General features: G+C 50.1%; 1 protein-coding gene across 8 annotated transcripts in view; it reads right to left on the bottom strand.

Moving 5' to 3' along the window:
* Nucleotides 1-25589, bottom strand: part of MROH1 (maestro heat like repeat family member 1) — a 59712-nt gene that overhangs the window by 21759 nt on the left and 12364 nt on the right. For 7 of the 8 annotated variants that reach the window (XM_081012470.1, XM_081012477.1, XM_081012474.1 and 4 more), the window contains exons 3-18: nt 22182-22327; nt 21283-21414; nt 20393-20555; nt 20030-20128; nt 14687-14838; nt 12631-12771; nt 12185-12277; nt 10731-10809; nt 7625-7738; nt 6521-6594; nt 5042-5161; nt 4521-4640; nt 3826-3970; nt 3068-3108; nt 1895-2042; nt 1388-1440 (exon numbers count right to left, since the gene is read on the bottom strand). In XM_081012470.1, coding sequence (XP_080868596.1) covers nt 1388-1440; nt 1895-2042; nt 3068-3108; nt 3826-3970; nt 4521-4640; nt 5042-5161; nt 6521-6594; nt 7625-7738; nt 10731-10809; nt 12185-12277; nt 12631-12771; nt 14687-14838; nt 20030-20128; nt 20393-20555; nt 21283-21414; nt 22182-22327 — 1820 coding nt within the window. The remainder of the gene's footprint in view (nt 1-1387; nt 1441-1894; nt 2043-3067; nt 3109-3825; nt 3971-4520; nt 4641-5041; nt 5162-6520; nt 6595-7624; nt 7739-10730; nt 10810-12184; nt 12278-12630; nt 12772-14686; nt 14839-20029; nt 20129-20392; nt 20556-21282; nt 21415-22181; nt 22328-25589) is intronic. The other variant, XM_081012476.1, reaches the window with a different exon arrangement.

Raw genomic sequence — 25589 nt, 5'->3', positions numbered from 1 at the left:
ACTATAGCAGCTTAAACTCTGTCGCAGCATTTGAATAATTTCAGTAGTAGCTTTAAGAAAGATATGAGGCCTAAGATAAACCAATCACTAGTTAATCTATGATAAAAGTGGGTACTGGCAACAAATAATATATAACTGGAATAAGGAATAGGGTCTATAGTTCAAGGACCACTTTTTGCTTTATTGATTTGTAATTAATATTGTCTTTATCACTGTTTGTATTTTTGTTTTGTTTTTTTCCTTTTTTGGTATATCAATAGAAACAATTTTTTAAAAAAAATAATCAGGTATTTTGACTGCAGTTGCTGGAAACGGCAAGAGGAGAGAGAGCTGCTCTTGTGCCCGAATCCCCCTTGCGAGTTTCCCTTCGGGGCCCCTGCTTGGCCCCTGTGAGAACAAGAGGCTGGACCAGATGGGCCCCCTTTGGCCTGATCCAGCCGTTCAGAAGCTCCCTTGCCCTCCCCTCAGACTCTGCAGAAACCAGAAGCACCACAGAGCCCTGGAGGGAAGCCAAGTGCGCCGGGAGAAGCTGCGCATGAAGCCCAGGGCTGCAGCCTCAGAACCACAGGCGGGTCTCACCTGAGCCCCCTAGACTGGGGGGGGGGGAGGGAGGCACCCAGAAAGAAGAAGAGTTTGGATTTGATATCCCGCTTTATCACTACCCGAAGGAGTCTCAAAGCGGCCAACAATCTCCTTTCCCTTCTTCTGTGAGGTGAGTGGGGCTGAGAGACTTCAGAGAAGTGTGACTGGCCCAAGGTCACCCAGCAGCTGCAGGTGGAGGAGCGGAGACGCGAACCCGGTTCCCCAGATTACGAGTCCACCGCTCTTAACCACTACACCACAGCTGAGGAAGCATCAGATTGCGCTGCTCAGGTGCACAGGTAGCAGCAAGGTGGGCATGTCGCTCTCCAGGAAGCCAAGGACCCCGTCACTGTCACAGAGCAAAGGTTAAGAGGCTGGAGTTGGGGGAGCAAGGGAGGGAGGGAGCGTGGCATCTGGACAGGGCCATCAGCAAACCTCCCGGTGGGCCATCAAGAGTGATGCTCAGCTCTGTTTTTATCTGTTTACAATTTATCTGGAAATATTCAATATTCAGTAAACAGATAAAAACATTAGCAGGATTACTGCAATAACCTGCAAGTTTTATAACGGTATATATTTACGGAAGATAATTAAACGAGCAAGTTAAATGAATTTGGATCTGCAGAAGATATTAAATAAATTTAAGGAACAGCAGAAAGAGGGGGAAGGGAGTCAAATTTTGGAATATTAAATGGATTGTAAAACTAATGAAATGTATAAATTTGAAAAGTGTGTATCTCTAAAGGATTGGTGCTCTGCTCCGAGGGGCCCCTCGCTCAGAGGAAGGAGGAGGAGACTCGCTTACCTTGAGCAGCCGGTCTTCCCATTCCTTCTGGGACAGAGAAGCCTTCGCATTTGCTGGAAGACAGAGGAGAGGGAATTCGCACAAGGATTCCTGCTTTGCATCACGACACATGAGGACCCCCCAAGCTCAGCACTCTGCCCCCTCCTGGCTGGGACTGGCTTCTCTTCACATCCAAGGGGGAGTCTTCCTCCATGCCCCCCCCCCAAAAGCTATGCAGTTCAGGCTCCTGACACAGAAATGGCAGGACTGGGCTTGGGAGGCAGACCCAACACCTGCCATATTTGAACAACTGGCACACCCCCAATAGAGCGGCTGCTTCTGCTTCTACTGCCACAGATTCCCTGGAAGGATCCTGTGGACACCAGAGCCTCAGGGGGCTGCTCTGCCTTCGGGGCCAGGCTCGTAGCTCCCACTATGTGTGGAGGTGCCCCCTCAAAAAGGGGGCGGGAGAAGAGTCAAGGGCTGGGGTCCCTTCCCGACAGAGGTGCTCTGTGGCAGCCTCCACACCTTTACCTTCCAGGTGTTCCACCAACGCGGGGATCTGCTTGCCCCACAGCGGCCCCAGAGCCTTGTGGATGCTGAGGTGGAGCACGTTCAGGAGGCGAAGGACGGCGGCAGCACGGCCCTCCCCCACGTAAGGCTGGGAAGACACGACCTGGGAGGGAGAAGAGCAGGGGGGGGTGCAAGATGGCCTTCCTGGAGCCACACGCCAGAGCCACAGGCAGAAAGCCCTTCCAGGTTGTGGAGGGGGGAGCTTCCAAGCACAGCCTTTGGCTGAGAGCAGCACCCGGGCTCTCCCTGGGGCAAGAGGGGGCTGGTCAGCGGGAGACAGCAAAGGCCGGCCACAGAGGCCACTTCTCAGGGGTGCTTCAGCTGTGACTCCAGCACGGCTAGAGTTTGGACTTGACGGCCTTGGGGGTCCATTCCAACCTGATGAGTCTAAATCGGGGTAGGCAGCCTGAGGCCCATGGGCCACAAGCGGCCCACAAGCGCCTGCTCAGCAAGTCCCCGTGCGCTGCACTAAACTGGCACAACGCGGCACCAAAAATTGCGTCTGCGCAGTTGCAGATGCCAAAAATTACTACTGTGTGTGCCCACACACACACACACACACACACAAAATCCGGCCCACAGAGGAATCTCTGCTGGAGTGAACCGGCCCAGGCAAGGTAACCCTTGCCAACCCCTGGTCTAAATCCTGTCTTCACTAGAGATCCAGGCAGCTGCAACAGCAGAGGACCCGGCCTGTGGAAAGAACAGCTTCTGGACTGAGGACTGCACAACGTAATGATTTGTGGGTGTCCCTGTGGGTGTCTGGCTGGCCACCAAGAGAGCAGGATGGTGAGAGGGATGGGCCCCCCTGGGCCTGATCCCGCAGGGTTGCTCTTAGGCTTGCTGCAGGAAGCAGGGTGCCACCAGCCTTCCCTAGGCCAATCGTGTTGGGCAGGAGCCCCCAGGCAGCTCAGGAGCCCTCTGGGAGGAGAAGCTGCCTGCAGAGAAGACTTGCGCCATGTGCCTAACTGGAGGGGCGGCTGGGCCCAGGGAGAGAGCGCCTGGACTGGGGAGGGGAGTGCCGTTCTCCAGGGCACGGGGGCGTCTCTGCCGGGGTTGCCAATGCACTACCCGATGTGGCTCCACAGGCGTTTTCACCCATGGATCAGACCAGCTCCTCACACTTACCAGAAGCCTTGCCAGGAGAGCATGAGGGGTCGGAAGCGTCGCTGCAAATAAAACAGAGGGGAATAAACGGTAAGGCAAGACCGCCTGCCCAGGCAATGTGGGAGAAAGCAGGCGTGGGGGGCAGCAACGTCATCTGCATTTGGAGCACAACAGCCCTGCAAGGGGCAGAAGAGCCTTGAGCAAAACCCCAAGGTCTCCGCCAGGCTCCTTGCAGGGAAGAGTTTGGGTCCCGGGTCCTGGCCTGCGCAGAAGCTTCAGAAATCAGAGCCGGTCTGTGCAGGACTCAAGCTGAAGCCCCCACCCCCATTAGGCCCTCTGCAGCCCCACCCTCAGAAAGGTACTGTATTTTTCGCTCTATAAGACACACCAGACCACAAGACGCTCCTAGTTTTTGGAGGAGGAAAACAAGGAGAAAAATATTCTGAATCTCAGAAGCCAGAACAGCAAGAGGGATCGCTGAGCAGCGAAAGCAGCGATCCCTGTTGCTGTTCTGGCTTCAGCGATAGCTGCGCAGCCTGCATTTGCTCCATAAGACGCACACACATTTCCCCTTACTTTTTAAGAGGGAAAAAGTGAGTCTTATGGAGCAAAAAATATGGTAGTTTGCAGAAGAACAGCATTTACAACAGCTGCCCAAATCAGGCGGTGTCTGCCTTCCGCTTGCGCAAGCTGACTCCATGAACGCGGAGATTTCAGCAAAGAGCCAGCGCTCCTGGCAAGGGCGCACCCAGCCGGCCTCGGAGCAGCGGGATACCAACCCCCGGCTTCGTAGAGGAGCTGGAAGTCGGGCTCATCCTTCTCTTGCCTCTGCGCAACCAGGAAGATGAGGCTCTTGCAGAGTGGGGTCAGGGCGTTGCTCAAGTGGATGGGGATCACAAACTCCAGGAGGTACGGCCAGAGGACCTGCAAGGGCAAAGGGAGGATCAGGCCTTGGCGAGGCAGAAGAGCAGGTGCTCCCTGGAGCAGGCAGGCAAAGCCAGGTGGTGCAGGAGGCTCCCCACCTCCCCAGCGCAGCCATGCCTCAAAATCTTGCCCTAGCCAGAGCATTCCAAGCAAGGCAGAATCCGCTGGCGCAGCGTCCAGGGGCCCAGAGCAAGACCCACACGCAGCTCAGCGCCTGCTGATCTTCCCAGGCTCCAAACCGCTTTGGAAGCTCTCTGCGCTCCCTTTAGAGCAGCCCACCAGGAGCCAAGGGGAGGCCCCCAAATCCCTGGGACACTTTCCAGGTCAGGCAACGGACTGTACCACACTCGCCGTAGGGAGCGCAGGTTGGTCACGGCTGCCCCGTGCAAGAGCCCAGGATGGGACGGCCACTCTGCAGCTGGTTTTAAAGAGGACTCTGCGTGACCAGCCTTTGCTAGATGTTTGGCAGCACTTGGTGGAGCCCGGCAGAAATCCTTGATCTGCAACCCAGGAAGCAGCCACGTCAGGCCCTTTCCTTAGGGAGACTCACGTCGGCCATCCTGTCGACCGTGGTGCTGATGAGGAAAAGCGTGTTCACGCTGATGTCCCGGACGTGGCCGTCCGTCAAGTCCTCCGTTTCCAGGGAATGTCTCCGTGGGAGCTGGGGGGGCTGGACAGAATCAAAGTTACATAGGTAGGGAGCCCAAAACCCACCCACCCCCCGCCAAAAAAACCCAAAACCCACTTCACTTCTCACAAGGCCTTAAAAAGTGAAGCCACCGTGGACACGGGAATGGCAGGTGGGTCCCGCAAACCCTCGCTGAGACCCTCGGCACCCCATCAACCCACGTGGGAAGATTGGGGACCCACCCAGAGGCCTGTGGGGGCCTGGAATTCCCAGGGCCAGGTCAAGGGAACTGAACCGGAGAAACTGCCTTGGACCCGGAGGAGATACCCACAAATGGCTCCCAAGGGTCAGCCTCCCGCTTGTTCCACAGATCTTGAGTTGAGGAGAGGCCTGGCCTTGAGGCTGCCTGCCTGGGCCCTGCTGCTCCTCTGCAAGAGCCTCACCTGGTCCCCGGGGAGGGCGCACTGCCGGACGAGGAACTCGATCAGGGCTTCTCCGCCTGGCTGCTCCAGGTACCCGTGGTGGGCCATGGCGCTGATCAGTTGCACCACGGCCCGCTTCACCTGCGGGAAAACATCCAGGGAGTTGCCAGCTGGGTGGGCTGCCCTTGGGACCCTCCCCCCTCCTCTTGCCCCCCCCCCAAGACTTCAAGGGAGGGGGCTGCACAGGACTGCCCTGCACACAGGTCTCCAGAGGAGAGTGTAGTGATCAGATGGGATCACTATGAAGAATTATGAAATATGCATCAAGCCATTGTGTCGGCAATGAAAGCATTGCGTTGACTGGGTTTGATTCATTGACAATAATTTCTGATCCAATCCCACAAGCCTCTCCATCTATGCTATTTTTCCTCTACTGCCCATTTCTCTATGTCTGACAAGCACGTATAAGCATTCTAAACACAGGCCAGTTGCTTCACCAGACATCCTCAGCACATAAAGATAGTAGGTTACTTTGATGTAGTTTGTTAATCTTTAGATAGATCTTAAGGGCCAGGAATATTACCCATCCTTCCTCTCATGTCTACTGCTTGTTTATGACCTCTGGAGTTTCCTAAAAGCATTCCTCCTTGCTCCCTATTTTATTTACTCTGGACTACTATGCATGCTCAAATTAGCTCTTTGTAGTTTTAACTTTTAACTTCGTCCCCACGTGGGGTTTTTTGAAATGCTCAGAGGAAATCTGATTGGTTCTAACGAACACCGTGTAAAAAGTTCTTTTGTGAATAAAACGACCTGGGCCAAGGGGTGGAGAGGAACTATTATGCGCACTCCTCCCACAGTCTTGCTGGTCAGGCCTCTGTGTGTATTTTATTAATCAGAGTCCAATCCTTCCTTGCTTTGGGAATGCTACAGAGAGCAGGGAGGGGGGCTCTTGCTGCCCTGGGAGTGCTCCCCCAGCACCATGGAAAGGCCTTTCAAAACATCAGGTTGCACAATTCTGGCCTCCCTGGCCTGACTTTAACTGCAACCTTTCAGGGCAGCTGCCCTGAGTGGGATGATGAATTTCCTACATGAAAAACAGGTCTAGGCAGCAGCTCCAGGCCCCCTGCCCAGAAAGGGAGCCACGTTCAGGGATGAGGGACTTGGCCTGGCCATGTCCTCTGCAAGATCCAGACTGTTGCCAGGGGAAGCAGCTGCACTGGGCTGGGCAAACTCCTGCCCCACAGGGCGCGCCTTAGGCAGGAGGAGCAACTCCCCCCAACCCCATCTCTAAGTGGAAACCACAAGCTGGGCACAGGGGACGCCACTGTCCCCTCTGGCCCTCCGGCATAAAGGGTAACTCAGTGGAACCTTACAGAGCAGAGAGGGCTTGAGGGAGGCTTGCAAGAAGCTTCCGGTGTGCACTGAGCCCGGCTGGAAGTTAGCAGAGCAGGCCTGGAGGGGAGGGGAGCTGCCTCTTTCTGCCCCCCCCCCACTCACCTTATTGCTGTTGTCCTGCAAGGGCAGCTTCATGGAAGAAAGGATGAAGGGCTTCTTAATCTCCATCTGAGAGGCTGGGCAGAAGAGGGACAAGCAGAAAGGGCCGTTTAGCCGGCCAAAGCTCCACGCAGGCACAAGGCAGCCCTACGCCACCACCGCCACACCTCCAGCCCTCCATGCTCCTTCGACCAGGGAGCACAGCATGGGACCCACAACTGCCCCCAACCCAGAGCTCTGAAGACTGCCACCCATGGAGGAAAGGAGTGTGGCCGAGGCCACGGAGGCTATTTGGGCAGTGCTGGCCGGCAGCCAGGCAACGCAGAGCTTCTCATGCGGAGACACCCAGCTGCTTCTCTGCCCCGGCCTCAGAGCGGGCTGCCCTAGCAAGAGCCCGGGAGCAGCCAGAGCCGTGAGCCTGGCTGAACCGAGGAGGGGGATAATCTGCTCCTGCTGGAGATGCACCCACAACACCCTCCCTTTGCAGTCCTGGCTTGCTCATTCTGAATTGGCCCAACCCTGGCACAGCCTGCTGTGCGGCCCCCAAGCCTGCCTCTGGCGGGACCTCCCACCTTTCTCTTTCAAAAAGGGACCAGGAAAGACTGCTCCAGAGTTGCACTTCCTGGCCCAGACCTTTTCAGACAAGCCAGCAGAACGACCCCAAAGAGTCACAGCAAGGAGGACAAACAGGGTCTAGACCTGGGGTTCCCCACAGGGGGGCAATTTGATGCTTAAGGGGGGCAATTCAAGAATGAGTTATGAACAGTAAATGGCCCTTTAGGCTTCCTTCATATGAACAGGAGTTCACTTTTTGAATAATAAGAATTATATGTCACAGGGGAAGGGGGGATCAGGGTTTTAGAGATGCTTAGGTGGGGCATGGCCAAAAAAAAGACTCAAAGAAGGCGAGAGGCAGTCAACTCAAAGCTCACCCACCCTTGCCAAAACCGGGCGTGGGATGAGCCAAACTGCAGCCATGGAGACCCAAGTGCAACAGTGTAAACAGAGCCTGCCCCTGAGGAAGTGCAGGGGGGCATCTGGCCACAGCTGCTCCTTCTCTGGGGAGCCTAGGAAAGGCAGCCCCCTCCCCTCCCCTCCGCCACTCACAGGCACTGTTGATGATCTGGCGCAGGATGGTGAGGGTTCCCACTCGCGTCCGCTCATTGCCCGACTCCAGCTTTGGAAGCAGAAATCCCAGCAAACGGTCCGGGAAGGAAGAGGCTGCAAGAGGGAAAAGTCGAGACCAGGATCGTCACCGCCGTGCGAGGAAGAGGAGGGTCCTCAGTACTGGATTGGTGACCATTTCTTAAACTGGGCTACAGGCTGGATAAACTATGAGGAAGGGGGAGGCTTGCGTTTTCTTGCCGAGTTATTTTCCTGTTTAATTGTATGCTAGTTTGTTGTTTAAATGCATCTCTTTGTGCTGAAGGGGGGCGTTTATATTTCCCTACTAACAGTGGTAAAATGAGCTGTATTCCTATCTTAAAGGAGCAGGTGGTTGATGAGGCCAGAAGGTGTCTTTAATGGTTTTATAGCAGGTCACTTGCTGAGCCGTGTTTCCTTTGGGTGAGTGTCCCACATTGCAAACTCTTTTGGGGTATAGTTTTGATTTGGAGTTTAAACTGTAAAATGTAAAATATAAAGTGTTTCTAATTTCTTGTAAAATCAGGCAATTGCATTTCATCCAGCAGAGCTTTGCTGTTACTGAAGGCAAATGAGCGTAATGGTCACAAATCCAATACATTCAGGATTGGCACTGCCCATAAGAAATCCGGTTGCAGCAGACTTCACTTAAACTTACAATAACTTATCATAAGTCTAGAACCTTAACACCAAACATAATACTGTGCTCACTCATCCACTGCCAGCTGTGGCCAGACAACCAGGGCAGCCTTCCAGGTGGACACACAAAGGGGTCCAACCCAGGATCTGGAGTCACAGGGCAGCCTCCTCAGCCTTAGGCCAGGCCAATCCCTGCACCAATCCAGGAACCAGGGGGGTCCTGTGCAGCAACAAAGGAGCCAAAATGGACACGTGTCGCAAAACCATTTGATGACCGGGTCAGGCAGCGGGAGAGAAGGACTTAAGGATTTGTCGGTTGAATGTTATAAGCTGCCGTTCAAGTCAAAATGAAAGAAGATTCCAAGGCAGTATATAAAGAAATGCAAAGTTACAACTACAGTGGACGCTCGGGTTGCGAACGTGATCCGTGTGGGGATGCACAGTCGCAACCCGCAGCGTTCACAACCCACGTCTGCGCACGCCCAGGTTGCAATTCGGCGCTTCTGCGCATGCGTGACTGCCGAAACCTGGAAGTAACCCGTTCCGATAATTCCAGGTTTCGGCAGTCCGTAACCTGAAAAAACAAAACCTGAAGTGGCTGTAACCCGAGGTATGACTGTATGTTGTAACATAGTCAATACAACTAAGAGGAATAAAAGCATTCCACCAACTAAAGATACCATAATTCAAAAAGCCTGGGCAAATGAGGTCTTAAGCTGACACTGAAAAGTTTGCGGTGTCAGTGCCAGAGGCTCTCGCTTGTGAGGGCGTTCCACTCACTCAAGGAGCCACCACAGAAAAGGCCCTTCCCTGCAGCACTGAGAAATGTGCTCCATCGCCTTCAACATGTTGTGGCTCTTTTCTGAACCTTTTCCAGCTGGGAACTTGAAGACCCCTCAGCTCAAAACACTGAAGCAGAAATCCCCCAGCACCCCCTTCTGAAAGGAGAGGAGCCAGAGTTTTGCTCCAGAGCTGATCCCACAAAACACCACGACCAAAAGCCAATGTGAGAGCCAAGAGAATCCACATGGGCCCCCTCCTCCCCTGTCCGGACACAGGTAATAATAATAATAATAATAATAATAATAATAATAATAATAATAATAAATTTTATTTATATCCCGCCCTCTCCAGCCGAAGCCCGGCTCCCATCAAAGCTGCTCCTGTGCCAAACCCTGGCTCAAAAGCTTAACTGAAACGAGACCCCGTTCCATCCCACAGTGCCTGGAGACAGGCTGCCCCCAGACACTTCATGCACCTCGTCCCAAAAGGGGGGATTGGAAAATGGGAGGTGGTTGTTCTAATCTTTTGGGTCCAGTCAGGATTTTTTTCAGACAAAATGGTCTCACGACCGCCTCCTTCAACTGTACTGATGTGCTGGGACCGCAGCAAGGCCCTCTGTGCTTAGTCAAAAGAGATAACGGCAGGGCTCTAAGGAAATACAGGCTTGCCAAAAGATTACTCAAGAGATGTGGGGAGGTGGAGAGAGAAAGAGGAAGAGCTCTTGCACAACGGAAGTGTGAACTGGAGGGCGAAAAGAAAAGAAGTCGCACTTTGACAACGGGCAAACATTGCCAGAAGTCCATGTCCCTGCCAGAAGCAGCTCCTTGAAGAGCGATGGCAAGAGAGCCCTGTGATTTATGGCACTGCAGGAACCCCAAAGTGGGAAGGGAGCAAAACACAGCAGGACCAGAGGCGGCACAGCAGGGCAGCCAACCTTTGCAACCCCAAGTGCCAAAAAGGAAGTTCTGAATTTCTTTCCAAGTCACACGCACATGGGCTCCTATTGCTCAACATGTCACACCCAGAATTTTCAACTCTGTCGCCAGGAACTGCGGCACCTGCAGCGGGCAATGCCCTCCTGCTCAAGGACTCGTGACGCAGGACACCCAGCCCTACATTTTTGACCTGGAGGACGGACACATCAGGTGCAGCACACAGCAGGGGCCCGTAAGGCGCAGCTGGAAGGGGCATTCCTTCTCCCAGGGCAGACCATTCTCCCAGGGCCACAAGCCTCCAAGCAGGCAGCGGCTGTGCAAGCTCTGCACGTTGCAGAACAGGAAGGAAAAAGCTCCTCCGTAACTGGAAGAGCAGAAGTCTGCTCCTCTCCAAGATTAGCAAAATTAAAAGCGGGACTTTGACTTACACTGGATGGAGTGCTTGCAGAAAGCAATGCAAGGTCCTGAAGTCCCACTGAAAGCCCTGCCCACCCTGCTCTCCCTCCAAGCATTTCACCACACTCTGCCCAAGTCAGCTTTGCAGCCTTGAGGACTAGTAAGCTGGTTGCTTCTTTTTAAATTTAAAAAAAGATAATCAGGAAACTCAGCTCCACAATCGGCAGCAGCCACAGCCAACTCACAGTGGTTATCCAGCGAAAGAGATAAAGAGAGACAGAGAGAGAGAGAGATGAGAGATCTCCCTGGGTTCTTACCAAGCACCGTGAAGCAGCGAAGGACCTCATTGTGATTCTTCAGTTGGACTGGCGTGGAGGAGTCCAGAGGGGAGCAGATCTGCTCGAGGGAGGAGGAGAAAAGGCCAGTGAGGCAGGAACAGGGGGGCAGCCATTTTACTACAGTGGTGCCTCGCAAGACGAAAAGAATCCATTCCGCGAGTCTCTTCGTCTTGCGGTTTTTTCGTCTTGCGAAGCAAGCCCATTAGCGGTTTAGCGGATTAGCGCTATTAGCGGCTTAGCGCATCAGCTGATAAGCGGCTTAGCGGGCTTAGCGGATCAGCTGATAAGCGGCTTAGCGATCAGCTGTTAAGCGGCTTAGCGGATCAGCTGATAAGCGGCTTAGCGGCTTGGGAAAAAGGGGGGGGGAAAGGAAAAACCCCCCGCAGGAACTCGCAAGACATTTTCGTCTTGCGAAGCAAGCCCATAGGAAATTCGTTTTGCGAAGCACCTCCAAAACGGAAAACCCTTTCGTCTAGCGGGTTTTCCATCTTGCGAGGCATTCGTCTTGCGGGGCACCACTGTACATTTATTGTAGGGGTGCAGATATCCAGAGTGTGGGGGTCAGGTGGGATTACTATGAGGAATTATAAAATATGCATCAAGCCATTGTGTCCGCTATGAAAGCATTGCGTTGACTGGGTTTAATTCATTGACAATAATTTCTGATCAAATCCCACAAGCCTCTGCATTTCTGGCCATTTTCTCTGCCTGACAGGCACGTATAAGCATTCTGAAACACAGGCCAGTTGCTTCATCAGGCATCCTGGGTCATAAAGATGATAGTCAGCTTAGATGTAGTTTAATCTTTAGATAGATCTTAAGGGCCAGGAAGGAGATGGCAAATACTGCCATCCAGCCTCTCCTGTTTACTCCTGTTTATGACCTCAGGGTTTCCTAAAAGCATTGCTTCCTCTTTTATTTACTCTGGACTACTATGCATGCTCAGAGTAGTCTTTGTAGTTAAAAGAATTTATTCTGATCTGACTTTGTCCCACGTGGGGTTTTTTGAAATGCTCAGAGGAAATCTGATTGGGTCTTACGAACACTGTGTAAAAAGTTCTTTTGTGAATAAAACAACCTGGGCCGAGAGGATTATTATTATTGGCACCTCCTCCCAGAGTCTTGCTGGTCAAGACTCCTGTGTATTCTATTAATCAGAGTCTAATCCTTCCTTTGCTTTGGGAACGCCTTGATAATAATAATAATAATAATAATAATAATAATAATAATAATAATTTTTTATTATTATTTATTATTATTATTATTATTATTATTATTATTATTATTATTATTGCTCTCCAGCAGCAGCAAGCCAGTGCACCATCTGGGGCTGATGGGAAGGGTGGTCCAAAGCACTTGGAGGGCCCCTGCCTAGGCTGGAGAGGCAGAGTCTAAAGGGTTGTCGTCGTCGTCCCCCGGCCCCCTTTCCCCACCTGGAGCTGCAGGGCGTTGAGCAGGGATTCCAGCTGCGTGTCCAGCGTGCGGCTGCCGATGTTGACTGCTGCCTCGAGGATCTGGCACAAGCTCTGCTCGGAGGACACAGGGCAGGAGAGACACAGCGCAGCCCCAGGTTAGCAGCCCCACCCTCTGGGGAAGCAGCAGGGGAGAAGGGCCCTTCCCCAACCCCACACCCAGGTGAGGCCCCCCACACCGGCAGACCAAGGGGAGAGTGGCTCCTTGGCATCCTGTCTTGGCAGGACCGTCCAGACCGCAAACCAGACGGGCTCTGGGAAAGTGGGACGCTTGGCAGCTTGGCCTCTCAAGTCTTGGGAAGGCAAGGGCTGAAGCCTAAAGGACCGGTGAGCTTTGGCAGCAAAGCCCAAGGACAGAGGCCCGCAAACCCCTGTCCTCTCTCCCCAGGACCCTTCTCCATGCCTACCTTGGACACATAGTAGGCCTCTGCTGGCTTCCTGTAGAGGGTCAGGATCCCCGGGATGAGGCGAGGGAGCTGCTCCTCCAGCTTCTCACTAGGCAGCAGGTGACTCATGGGGCCAAGCGCCTCCACAACAGCCAGTCGAAGCTGCAAAGAGCGGCAGGGGGGTCACGGGCCTTCTATTTTTTTATTATTTAATTTTTTATTGCATTTTCAATTTTATCATAATCACAGTTTCCATACGTAATTCAATAAACTCAAACATCACTCTATCTGAGCATGGACCTCCTCCCGCCCCTCTCTCTGACTTCCGTACATATTTTTGCTTTGTTCTTAGCATTTCCATAACCACCTTTTTACCTTCTCTCTTATTTTTACATTTCCCCTCATTAAATGTAAATCAGTCCCTTATATTCCCATTACAAAACATTTCAGTTCAAAGCCACAAATGTTTCCAGGTGTTCACAATGTTCTTTCATATACAAGGGCCACTGGCCTTCTAAGACCCCCCCAAGAGCCACCCATCCTGGCCAGGGAGAGCCCCTTGAACCCGGCCCTGCTGCTGCTGCTGCAGCAAGGAAGGCTGGGGATGCAGAACTCAGTGGGCCTCTGCCCTCAACACAGGGCAGAAGGGAGCAGCCTCCATACTGGAAATGGGCATCGCGTGAGATGGGGACTGGAACCACCCGGAGAACACGGACTCGACTCCCTTTTTAAATGGTGCCTTCAAAGCCAGCTACTGGGCCCTCACAGGAGTCATAGCATTGCTCCCAAACAAGCCACCCCAGCAAAGAGAACCGGTTGAATTGAGATCCTGATAATTTCTTTCTTTTTACTGCCTCATATACAATTAAAGAAAATTTTGTAAAGATGTTCTATAGGTGGTACTTAACACCAGCTAAGTTGGCAAAGATATGTAAACTGAAATCCAACCTCTGTTGGAGATTTGGTGGAGAAACAGGAACAGCAATACATATGTGGTGGAGGTGTGAGGAAATGAAGAAATTTTGGATAGTAGTACACGAAGAACTAAAGAAGATGTTGAAAATATCAATAACAAAGAAACCAGAGACATATCTTCTTGGACTGGTAGATGAAGAGATACCGGGGGTGGGGGGTGGGAAGAATTTTTCTATATGCAAGTACAGCTACTAGAATAGTGATTGCTGCTAGGTGGAAGTCACAAACTATACCCACAAAGGAGGAATGAATTTTGGCAAAATTAACTGCTATAATAAGAAATCAGTCAAATCAAAAATTAAAAAAGGAGTGGAAATGTTTTGATGAATATATAGCAAAATATTGCTCAATAAAAGATACGCTAATATGCCTAGATTAAAAGGCGAAGTACTGGATGGAAGAAAAATTAGTAAGGAAAGATAATAGGAATATATAGATGATTTGACAAGATTGTAGAATGCAAAGATTATTGTAAATTTTATAACGTGGAGGAAATCGAGTGGGGGTGGAGGGAAGTGGGAGGAAGGAGAAAAGAATAATATGGTGGATTGAGGAAATGTAAATGTAAATGTATGGGGGGATGGGGAGGAAATGGTGTTGGCTTTGGCTTTGGCACATCTGTATTGTAAAGTAATATGTGAAAACCAATAAAAAAGAAAAAATATATCCTGATAATTTCAAAAGCTCTCTCTTCCCATGCCCTATTCCTCCCAGTCCACAGTCCCTGGCTCTTCCAGGCCCCATCCTTCATCCTTCTGCCCAAATGGCTCCACCTCCTGCCATGGCTGCCATCTTGCTTGCTCCTTATCCAGTACCCTAAAGGGGCTACATCTCACCCTGGAAGGGCGATTTACTCTGCAGGACATACAGAGCAAGGCGCATGCGCAAGGGAGAGACTGGGAGCCAGCCTCCAGCGTCATCTATGGAAAAGCAAGTCTATAAATGAAGGCGACCGCGACACACCGGCCCTCGTGAGTGGAGGAGTCACAGGGCCAAAAAGGAGAGCCCAGCGGCAGAGATTTGTCCAGAGCAGCAGACGGGGGGAGGGAAAGGCTCTCCTCTCCCCAGGGACCCCCGACCCCCAGCTCAACCTCTCGCCCACCTTTGTTTCCCGGGTCTGCAGCCAGCTGTTGAAAAGGACTTCGTAAGCACTGAAGATGTCGTTGGAGAAGGTGTCTCGCCTCACCGTCGGGTCCGGTGCCTGGTCCAGATTCGCCATGTACTCCTGGATGCTCTCGCTGAAGTTCTGCAAAGCTACGGAACAGATTTCATGCCAGCTGTGGCTCCACACTGCCCCCCAAGTCATCCCTCAGCACATCTGGACGGCTTTAAAATAGGAATTCGCTTTTATCCTCCACAAATTTGTCTCCCAGCAGTCCCTGGGGCAACCAAGTGAGGGAAGGGGGTTGTGGAGCTCCTGTTCTGCTTGCGGGGTTCCCATAATGGCCCCTTGGCTGGGCTCTGGGGGGCACAGCCCACCCCCTCTTAGCTTGATCCAGCAAGCAGGCTCTTATGATGCTCAAAACTACCAGCTGCCCTTTAGTTTCCCTGAGGGACAGAGCACAGCAGCCTTATCAAGATCTAGGCCCCTTGCCTGCAAGTTCAACATGCACAGCGCCCGCCCCCTCCAGGCCCCACCCTCAAGACTCTTTGTCTGAGGGGTGGGCAGGAGACCCTTCGCCCTCCTCTGATCACTCAGACCTTGCGACTAGTCGCCTTGTGTAGGATCTGTTTGATGTGAAGGCCGGGCTCAGGATTCCTGGACCTCAGCAGGAAGAAAAGCTTCTCCAGAAATTGTCCTGAGCGCAGCCTCCCCATGCAACGTATTCTACAGAGGTTTGGGGCTTCTCTGCACCTCCCCTTTCCTCAACTCTTTCCAGGCACACCCTGCGCTTCAAGGCTCCGTGTCCGGGCACCTTTTGGGGGGCTCTGGAGATTTTCCCACGGAAGCCTGCTCTTTAAAGCTCCATCGGAACAAACAGAAATCTGGGAAAAACCTGATGTTTGCTCTGATTGAGCACTACAGAGCAGGTTTTCACGCGGAAAGCTCTGGGGCAAAAAAATATCTACACTCAGACACAGCGCTTTAGAATGTGGACCCATGCCTGGAAAGAGCAGGGCAGACTTAGACCAATTTTTGAAAACAAATGGATTACAAAAAATATCTCAAGAAAAGAGACTAATTTTGAATGACAGAATAACGGAACAGGAAATAGAAGGTGCCATTCAAAACATGCAACTGGGTAAATCTCCAGGCCCAGACGGCTTGACCTCTAGATACTACAGATCTTTGAAAGAATGGCTAATTCAACCATTGAAAGAGGTCTGTAACGAAATAATGGAGGGGAGGAGGGCACCAGAGTCGTGGAAAGAAGCATATATTACACTTGTACCAAAAACAGAGACTGAAAAGACACAACTAAAGAACTACCGCCCAATATCATTACTTAATGTGGATTACAAAATTTTTGCAGATATTTTGGCGAAAAGATTTTAAAAAGTGCTGTTGGAAGAGATTCATAAAGACCAAGCGGGCTTTCTCCCAGGAAGACATTTGTCTGATAATCTGAGGAATATAATTGATATTTTGGAAAAACTAGAAGTGAATATAAACACTAAAGCAGTGTTGATATTCGTAGATTCGGAGAAAGCCTTTGACAATATTTCTTGGAATTTTATGAAGAAGAATCTTCAGGGTATGGGGGTAGGCCAAGGTTTTGAGAATGGTATAAGTGCAATTTATTCAGAACAAAAGGCTAAACTAATTGTAAATAACGTTGTGACGGAAGAACTTAAAATTGAAAAAGGGACACGACAAGGTTGCCCAATTTCCCCTCTTCTTTTTATTTCGGTCCTGGAGGTGTTGCTGAATATGATTAGAAGGGACCAGACGGTTAAAGGTATACAGGTCGGAACTAAACACTATAAATTGAGAGCATTTGCAGATGACTTAGTATTGACGTTACAGGAGCCAGAATCTAGTACAAAAAGGGTTTTAGAACTGATTCAAGAATTTGGTCAAGTGGCAGGATTTAAATTGAACAAATCAAAAACCAAGGTTTTAGAGAAAAATTTAACACCGTTTGAAAGAGAGAGGTTTCAGAATGAGACAGGGTTAACAGTGGTTAAGAAAGTTAAATACCTGGGGATTAACATGACAGCAAAAAATGGGAATTTATTTAAAGATAATTATGAAAAATGTTGGTCAGAAGTGAAAAAAGATTTAGAAATTTGGTCAAATTTGAAGCTTTCACTGCTAGGCCGTATTGCTGCGATAAAAATGAATGTATTGCCTAGAATGTTGTTTTTGTTTCAAACTTTGCAGATTGTGGACAAAATGGACTGTTTCAAGAGGTGGCAGAGAGATATTTCTAAATTTGTCTGGCAGGGCAAGAAACCTAGAATAAAATTTAAAATACTAACAGATGCAAAGGAAAGAGGTGGATTTGCCCTGCCAGACCTCAAACTTTATTATGAATCAGCAGCTTTTTGCTGGTTGAAAGAATGGCTGCTTCTTGAAAACACTGACATTTTGGATTTGGAAGGTTTCAATAATGTATTTGGATGGCATGCATATCTATGGTATGATAAGGTCAAAGCGCACAAAGCATTTAAAAACCACATTGTCAGGAAAGCGCTATTTAATGTTTGGATAAGATATAAGGATTTGCTAGAAAATAAAACTCCAAGGTGGCTGTCACCAATGGAAGCGAAAGCCTTGAAAAGGGTCAATATGGAGGTCAAATGGCCGAAATATTGGGAAATTTTGGAACAAGACGGAGATAGACTGAAATTGCAGAGTTTTGAAAAACTAAAAAACAAAGTGCGAGACTGGCTTCATTATTCTCAAATAATGGAGGCATTTAAATTAGACAGGAAAATTGGCTTCCAGGTGGAAAAATCAAAATTAGAAACAGAATTGTTAGAACCCAATACTAAGAATCTGTCAAGAATGTATAACTTGCTGCTGAAATGGAATACTCAAGATGAAACGGTAAAATCGGCTATGATTAAATGGGCACAGGACGTAGGACATAACATTATGTTTGCTGACTGGGAACAGTTATGGACCACTGGTATGAAATTTACGGCATGTAATGCCTTAAGAGAGAATATTATGAAAATGATATACAGGTGGTACATAACCCCAGTCAAGCTTGCAAAAATCTATCATTTGCCCGATAACAAATGTTGGAAATGTAAAGAAACTGAAGGTACATTTTTTCACCTTTGGCGGACGTGCCCAAAGATTAAGGCTTTCTGGGAAATGATATATAATGAATTAAAAAAGGTATTTAAGTATACCTTCCCCAAGAAACCAGAGGCCTTTCTCCTGGGCATAGTCGGCCAAATGGTGTTAAAAAAGGATAGAACTTTCTTTATGTATGCAACAACAGCAGCAAGAATACTCATCGCAAAGTATTGGAAGACACAAGAACTTCCCACGCTGGAGGAATGGCAGATGAAACTTATGGACTATATGGAATTGGCGGAAATGACTGGCAGAATCCGTGACCAGGGAGAAGAGTCGATGGAGGAAGACTGGAAGAAATTCAAAGACTATCTTCAGAAACACTGCAAAATTAAGGAATGTTAGAGTGATGCTGGATTGAAAATAAGTGGTTTCCAGCTGTACAGGTTAAAGTTAAGGATAGATTAAGATTAAAGATCAAGATTAAAGATGTTTAAAGAAATGGAAATTTGATAATAAAAGGGAAAAATTTAAAGGTATATGACATTAAGAACAAGGATTATGTTTAAAAAAGTTGAAGCTATATATTTTAATATTTTATTAAATTAAAGATTGGGTTTAAAAAAGTGGAAAAGAAACTGCTGGACAAATAATGCAGATTGGAATACAAAAGAGGGAGGTATGAGGAAGTCCAGAAAATAAGTAATTTAAAATTGGGAATGGAAAAGAGAGTTTGTTTTTAATTGTTATGTTTTGTGTTTTTATTGTTAAATTTTGTATTGTTTTTTTGTGTGTGTTGTTTTTTCTTTTTCTTTGTTTAAAACCTTAATAAAAAATTATTTAAAAAAAAAAAAAAGGAAAGAGCAGGGCAAAAGCTAAGTGTGGATAAGCTCCAAGATGGGTTTTTTAAAAAAAGTTTTAACACAAAATCAAACATACAAGATGTACATGTAAAGGAGGTCAGTGAAAATTAATACCACAAAAAACAGGCTAAACACTCAAAGCTGGAAATCTGATTTTTAAGAAGCCAGTCATGGGTATGGTTAATGGGTGCAAATGTCCTTGTCATGATTCATTCAAGCAGAAGTCAGCAACCTAAGGCCCAGGGGCCGGAAGCAGCCCACAGAGGCTGTTTAACTGGCCCAAGAGCCGCCCCTGAACTGAGCTGCGAGTCCCCACACGCTGCACGAAACCGGCGCAGCGCGATGCGGGGACTGTCTTCCGCGACTCCGGAAATCACTTCAGTGCATGCCCAGACACCGAAAATTGCTTCTGCGCCAGCGCAGTTTCCAGCATCTGGGCATGTGCAGAAGCCATTTCCGACGTCGCGCTGTGCTGGCCCGGCCCACAGAGGATCTCTGCGGGAGTGATCCGGCCCATGCCCGCTAAGCCTTGCCGACCCCTGCATTCAAAGGTCAAAACATTAAGAGGGGGAGAGGACAAACATTTTCCCCAATTTCAATTAGTGATTTTAAAGAAGAGAGAGTCCAACAGTGTTTAGTAGTAAATGCGGTCCCACCACCACATTCTCTGACAGTTTTGCACTAATCAGAAGACAGACGCACAGGCAAGCGTGTTCTTGGGCAACAGCCATGGCTTTGGGATGAGCCCAATGTGGCCATCGCAGTCCAGAACATGAAGAACGCCACTAAATCAGCCGGAGAAATCGGAGCCACAATGCCTTTCCTACCTGATGGAACGCGGGGCCTATTTATCCCACTTCCTGTCCAAGAATCCTAAATAAAATAAAAATTGGCTCCTGGGCATTCAGTGACTTGACCCACAGCCCTCCAGGGACAAATGTAAGTCGTGCCCTGTTAATATGGACACAGGCAAGAAATCTGCAAGAGGACGGCCAGGAGCAGAGTCCGGTTTGCAGGAGACAGAGGCAAGGAGCTTTCTGGGTTTGAAGTCAACTCCCTCAGGCATGGATGGCCAGCGTGCCCCTATATTCATCGTTAGCAAGAAGCCTCACTGATTAACTTGGGAATGGCTGGGGACTGAGTGCCATCTAACGCCACAGCTAATGTGGGGCATTTAGAAGATGCCATTATTCTTAAGGATAAATGCTCTTGACAGAGAGAAGGAGAACACACACAACTTCAGCATATTCCGTTGTTTGGCCTGAGATCCCTTTCTGCCCAAGCGCTGAGCACATGCAGCCCTGCCTGCTCCCCTTCCACAAGGGCACCTACGAGCCACAGCTCCTGCCTGAGCCACCAGAGAGCAGGGGGAGAGCCCTGGCCGCCTTACCGTAGCAGAAGACGGTCCTCATGTTGTCCTGCTTGGCCATCCCCAGCATGGGCAGCATGGTCCCCAGAATGGAGTTCAGGAACGGCACCATCCCAAACACTGGCAGGGAGGAGGAGAGGGAGGGAAGCTGGATGAAACCAAGTCCTCTGGGGAACTCGAACTCAGAACGTCGGCCTGGATAACCTATGGGGAACTGGTGGTGGGGCAGAGGGGGCTCCCACACACCTGGTCTTTGGCCCCAGAGGACACCTGTGGTCTCCTAGCCACAGCGTGGTTCCAGACCACCCATTCGTGTCCTGGCCCCTCTCCTCTCCAGGGGGAGAGAATGGCTAGGGATTTGGGGGGGAGGAGAGAACCACTGACCGTTGGTCATGGAGAGGTTGGCGAACGTCTGCACAATGAAGTAATGGGGCAGGATTCCAGGCTGGAACTTGGTCAGCACCTCCTCCATCACCTTGTTGATGAAGCGCCTGCCAACCGCCACCAGGACATTGCTGGCCGCCTGCTGCCACTCAAAGATTATCTCCTGGAGCAAACGGGAAGAAGAGGCCTCAGCTGCAACATGGGCCTGCCCCCCTCGTGCCCGGGCGCCCCATGGGGCAGGCAGGAGGACCAGGGAGCACCCACAGGCGGGTCTGTCATGGCTCAAAAGCAGCCAGAGGTCATTTAATAATAATAATAATAATAATAATAATAATAATAATAAATTTTATTTATACCCCGCCCTCCCCGGCCAGAGCCAGGGCTCAGGGCGGCTAACACCAGTAAAATTACAGTAAAAACATAATAGAAAAAAGACAATTTAAAATACAGGTTAAAATACAATTTAAAGTGCAGCCTCATTTTAAAAGTAGCCCATAGATCAAAACCATAAGGGGAGGGAAACATAAGGGTCAGACCAAGTCCAAACCAAAGGCCAGGAGGAACAGCTCTGTCTTGCAGGCCCTGCGGAAAGATGTCAAGTCCCACAGGGCCCTGGTCTCTTGGGACAGAGTGTTCCACCAAGTCGGGGCCAGTACTGAAAAGGCTCTGGCCCTAGTTAAAACCAATCTAACCACCTTGCAACCTGGGACCTCCAAAGTGTTATTTGTGGCCCTTAAAGTCCTCTGCGGGGCATGCCAAGAGCAAGAGGATAATCCCAGGTCCTCAGAAGGTGCTGGTCTGCGTGCCCAGAGCAGCTTGCAGGCATCTCCGCAACCTGGGAAAGCCCCCTCCAGCCAGGCCCCCGAGCGAAGAAGCAGCGCTCCCTGTACCTTCGACTTGGTCATCTCGTTGGAGGCCAAGAAGATGACGATCTTGGCTGTGCTCTTGTCCAGCTGAGCCAGGTTGCTCCTCACCACGGCCTCCATGGCCCTCAGGATGATGACGCGGTGCGGGTAAGCCAGCTGGAAAGGGGGAGGACGGGGGTCAGGGGCTGCCCAGAACGGCCCTGCACTCCAGGCCGAAAATCCAAGGTCACTTGTGCCTCCCCCCCCCCCCCCAATATGGGGCACAATCCACCACGAGGTTGTTGAATGGTTTCTTTAACTATTAAGGTTCATTATTGTTTTGCAAGATTTGCATATCTTTAAAGGCCACAGCAACATGACCTAGTTTTGCAGCTGTGAAGCAGTACAGCAGGTGCTGTTAAGTTGTGGTAATTAAGCTGTTGGGTATAGTATAAAAGGAGCAGCACGGATGGGTCACACTTATTGATATAATGTAATTTAGTGTAAAAGGAGTTTTTGTTATTAAAACCTAGCAAATGTTATTTTGCGTTTCTTGAATGTGTGGTCTCCCCAGCACACCTTCTACAGTGCAACTAATCTGCAAATAACCAACAGAGGTTCCCTGGCACCAGAATGCCGATTCTAAAGGTGAGTTTTCTAGCACTTAAAGCAGCAGCAAAAATAAAAATAAAAAACCCAGGTGTCTTCAATATTGGGTGGGGAAGGAGGAGAAGCTTTTGGCAATGAGCAGGGATCATTTTGACCTCAATCCCTCCTGCTCTCTCTCCCCCTCACCCCAAAGCGCAGTCAGCCTCCCTCTCCTGCTTCCATGCGCCAAGAGGCTCTCTCCACGCGCCACAGGCATCGCAGGGGCCCCATCCAACTTCACGATTCTGTGCCATTCGGCCAGAGCCAACCAAGCAGCCAGGACTGCCCTGCCTCACCTTGTCGTGCTGCCGCAGGTACTCCTCGCAGGCGTTCAAGATCTCCTCCGGCTCCGCTCCTCCCAGGTAGCACAGAGCGCTAAATATTTGCTCGTGGACCAGAGGGTCTTTATCTGTTGTGGCATCCATCAGGGTCATGGCCAGCCCTGAAGAAGAGACAGAAGGAAGCAAAGGCTGGAGAGGAGGTCCACAAGCATTTCCATTACAACATTTCCCACCACCTCGCAGCCATCCAGGGGTTGAGACAGGCACCCTCCTCTGGTTTTAAACACAGTATAAGGAGTCTCTATTGGAGTATATTGTATTTTAAAATGGGGTTTCAGAGTTTTTAGGGGTTTCTGAATGTTTTATGTAGATTTTTCAATTTCATTGTTCTGTATGGGACAATGACAATAAAGATATCGTATCGTGAAAAACATCTTCATGTCTGCAACAGCAGCGGCAAGAGTCTTAATAGCACAAGGATGGAAGACTGAGGAAACCCCGACTAAAGAATTATGGCAAGAAAAACTGATGGACTATGCAGAACTGGCAAAATTGACACATACACTACGGGACAAGGATAACTGTGACTTTAAAGAGAAATGGGTGGGAACCTTTTACATAGTACCTAAAGACGCAACAAAGTGAATTGGACTCCTTGGCAGGCTTTGAATAAACACTCACAAAAATTTTATTGATAAGAATTAGTTAGGTAAATCAAGGACTTATACAATTCTGTAACATGCAGAGAATAGCATTAATAGAGAGACCAGAGATTGGAACTGAGGGAAGTCTGGGGGGGGGGGGAGCGGGTTGTTTATGGGGGGGGGAATGAGGGGGGAAATTAAGGATGACATGTTTTAAGGTAGTATGTTTTGTTGAATTACCTAATAAATGTTTTTTTAAAAATAAAATAAAGATATCCTATCCTATCATATGTGCTTCTGCCAGGCTCATTCCATGGGCCCTGCCTGTGCCCACCCCTCAAGGAGTCCTGTTGGTGCTGCTGTTGTGTTTACAGAGCCAGGAGTGACCATCTTGGCTCCTTCCTTCTTTCCTCTCAGGGAGCAAGAGGCCTCTGCACCACTGACGGAGCTCCCCAACCCTGGGCTTCCACCTGGATTTGTGCAAATGTGGCCTCTTGGTTAGCACAGCACCCCCAAACCCGACCCTCGTCTCTGGCACACAGCTCTCAGGTTTGGGAAGGCATCACCTGCCCCCTAGGATTCCTGCCTTGCTGGCAGAAGATTCCTGCTGGAGAGAGATGCTGCTGATTAAAGAGAGAGGAGAAGGGTTAAAGTTGTGGGTTATTGGAAAGAAAACAGGTTTCTGCCTTTATCGCCTGGCCTTGCGGTCTAAAAGGCATCTTTGGATTCAAGAGATCTCCTAACACCATGTATTGTTTTTAACATTCGATTGGGAGCCGCCCAGAGTGGCTGGGGAAACCCAGTCAGATGGGCGGGGTATAAATTATTATTATTATGATGATGATGATGATGATGATGATGTGTGCAAGACACCCTCCTTTCTTGCTGTGGGCAATGTTTTCCTGTTCATGCTTTATACTGCGGGGGCCATACTTATCTTCATTGATGTGTCTTTTTTATTGTTAAGCCTCTTTAAGTTTGATCCTTCTGAAAAGAAGGACATGGGAGTAAAAAATAAATGCATTGAGGCTCCATGGAAAGATCCAGAATTGTGTGTTTTTTTAATGAATACAGAAAGTGGTCAAGGTCACTTCCTGGGAGCAGGACAGGCTGCAGCAGACAAACTGCCGAGCTGCCCGAGTCTTGGAGCCCCAAGCTGCAGAACGAGGCGAGGAGCAAAGGGGAACGGCTTTGGCCTGGAGGCTTCACTCCATCTTCCCAAGCAACACTGCCCTGTCACGGGGCACAGAGACCCGGCTACGCACCTGGGCCCACCCTGCTTGAGACGCCACCGTCCTAGCTAGGTGCTCTGTACAAAGACTTAAGAGCGCCCTAGAAAATATTCCATTCTTCCACCAGGCACTCTGAGCACCCAGAATTCGCCACCACCTCCTCTCGTCAGCCCTTGGGGTCCTCTCACCGTCAGCCTCACCAGCTCCCACCCAGCTCTTCTGCTGCCTGTGCGTCCACGAAAGAAAGTACGCGAAGGGAAGCCCAGAGCACGCACGGCTGGACTCCTTTGCTCTTTGAAGAGCCTGCCAGGGCCCGGCCAATGTCAAGGAGCCCTTTGGCTCCAGGCACAGACCACTCCGGGGGCCACTGTGGCACTCAAGAGGGCGCAGAGAGCTCTCCACAAGCCTCCTTGGCCTCACAAGAGGACCATGACGACAGCAGCCCTCCAGGAGAGTCCCTGGGCAGTGAGGCGACTGCCAAGCCCCTTAGTATTCTCTGCGCTGCCTCCTAATCAGCACACGAGGAACGCGATGGGATGCTGGTAAGAGGAGCATTCCTGCTCCCTGGGAGAAGGATGAGAGGCGCCGGGTACTGGAGAGGACGGTGATGATTACCGTATTTTTTGCACCATAACACTCACTTTTTTCCTCCTAGAAAGTAAGGGGAAATGTCTGTGCGTGTTATGGAGGGAATGCCTACGGGTGGCATGCCTACGGATTTTCCTCCTCTAAAAACTATGTGCATGTTATGGTCGGGTGCGTGTTATAGAGCGAAAAATACAGTAATTTTCTTCTCATTTCTATACCGTGCAGATTTTAAAGAAAAAAGATCTCAGAGCGGTTTACCAGATATTAAAACATCAAATAAAACAATCCAGACTAAACGGGGGCTGAGATGGTGCTGGTGTCTGCACTGGCAGAGCGTGGCCAAATCCTGCATGGGGACGATGGGGCAAAGCGCCCCTTGAAGCCCACTGGCCCTTACAGCACAGGGGCAGGGAACCTTCGGTGGCTCTCTGGGGAGCCCTGGGCTCCAACCCCACCAGCCACAGCAAGAGTCAGGGATGATGGGAGTTGTGATCCTGTTGTGGCTCTGTGGCAGGCCTCCGAACAGGAATCAAAGCAAGTGGAATGGGGCTGCGCTTGTGGGCTGCCCCCTTGGAAGCATCTAGCGGGCCACTGCGAGACCCAGAAGGCTGGCCTAGAGAGACCTTTTGTCTGACCCAGGGGGCTCCCGTTGCTCTCGGAGGGAGATTGTGTGCTGCACAGAAGATGAAATTAGCTGCATGATTATTCATTGCTAAAGGTTGGAGGTGCTAAGAAGCTCAGCCAGGAGCAGGAAGCCTCTTGTGTGCTCTGCAGAGGCTGCACATCTTGGCTGCAGCGCAGGAAAGGCTGAACAAAGCAAACCCCTTTCGGAGCTACGTGGCAAACATCCACGGCCACTTATCACATGAGCCATGGCAGACACGGAGGGGTCCGCCATGGAACGCCACTGGAAGTCTGTCACAGAATGTGGCATCTCAGGAACCAAACTTCATTAAAAG

Source organism: Podarcis pityusensis (assembly GCF_964106645.2).
Source record: "Podarcis pityusensis genome assembly, chromosome: 7".
Taxonomy (NCBI): Eukaryota; Metazoa; Chordata; class Lepidosauria; order Squamata; family Lacertidae; genus Podarcis; species Podarcis pityusensis.
Note: the sequence above shows the minus strand (reverse complement) of the source record. Positions and strands in the feature narration are given on the sequence as shown.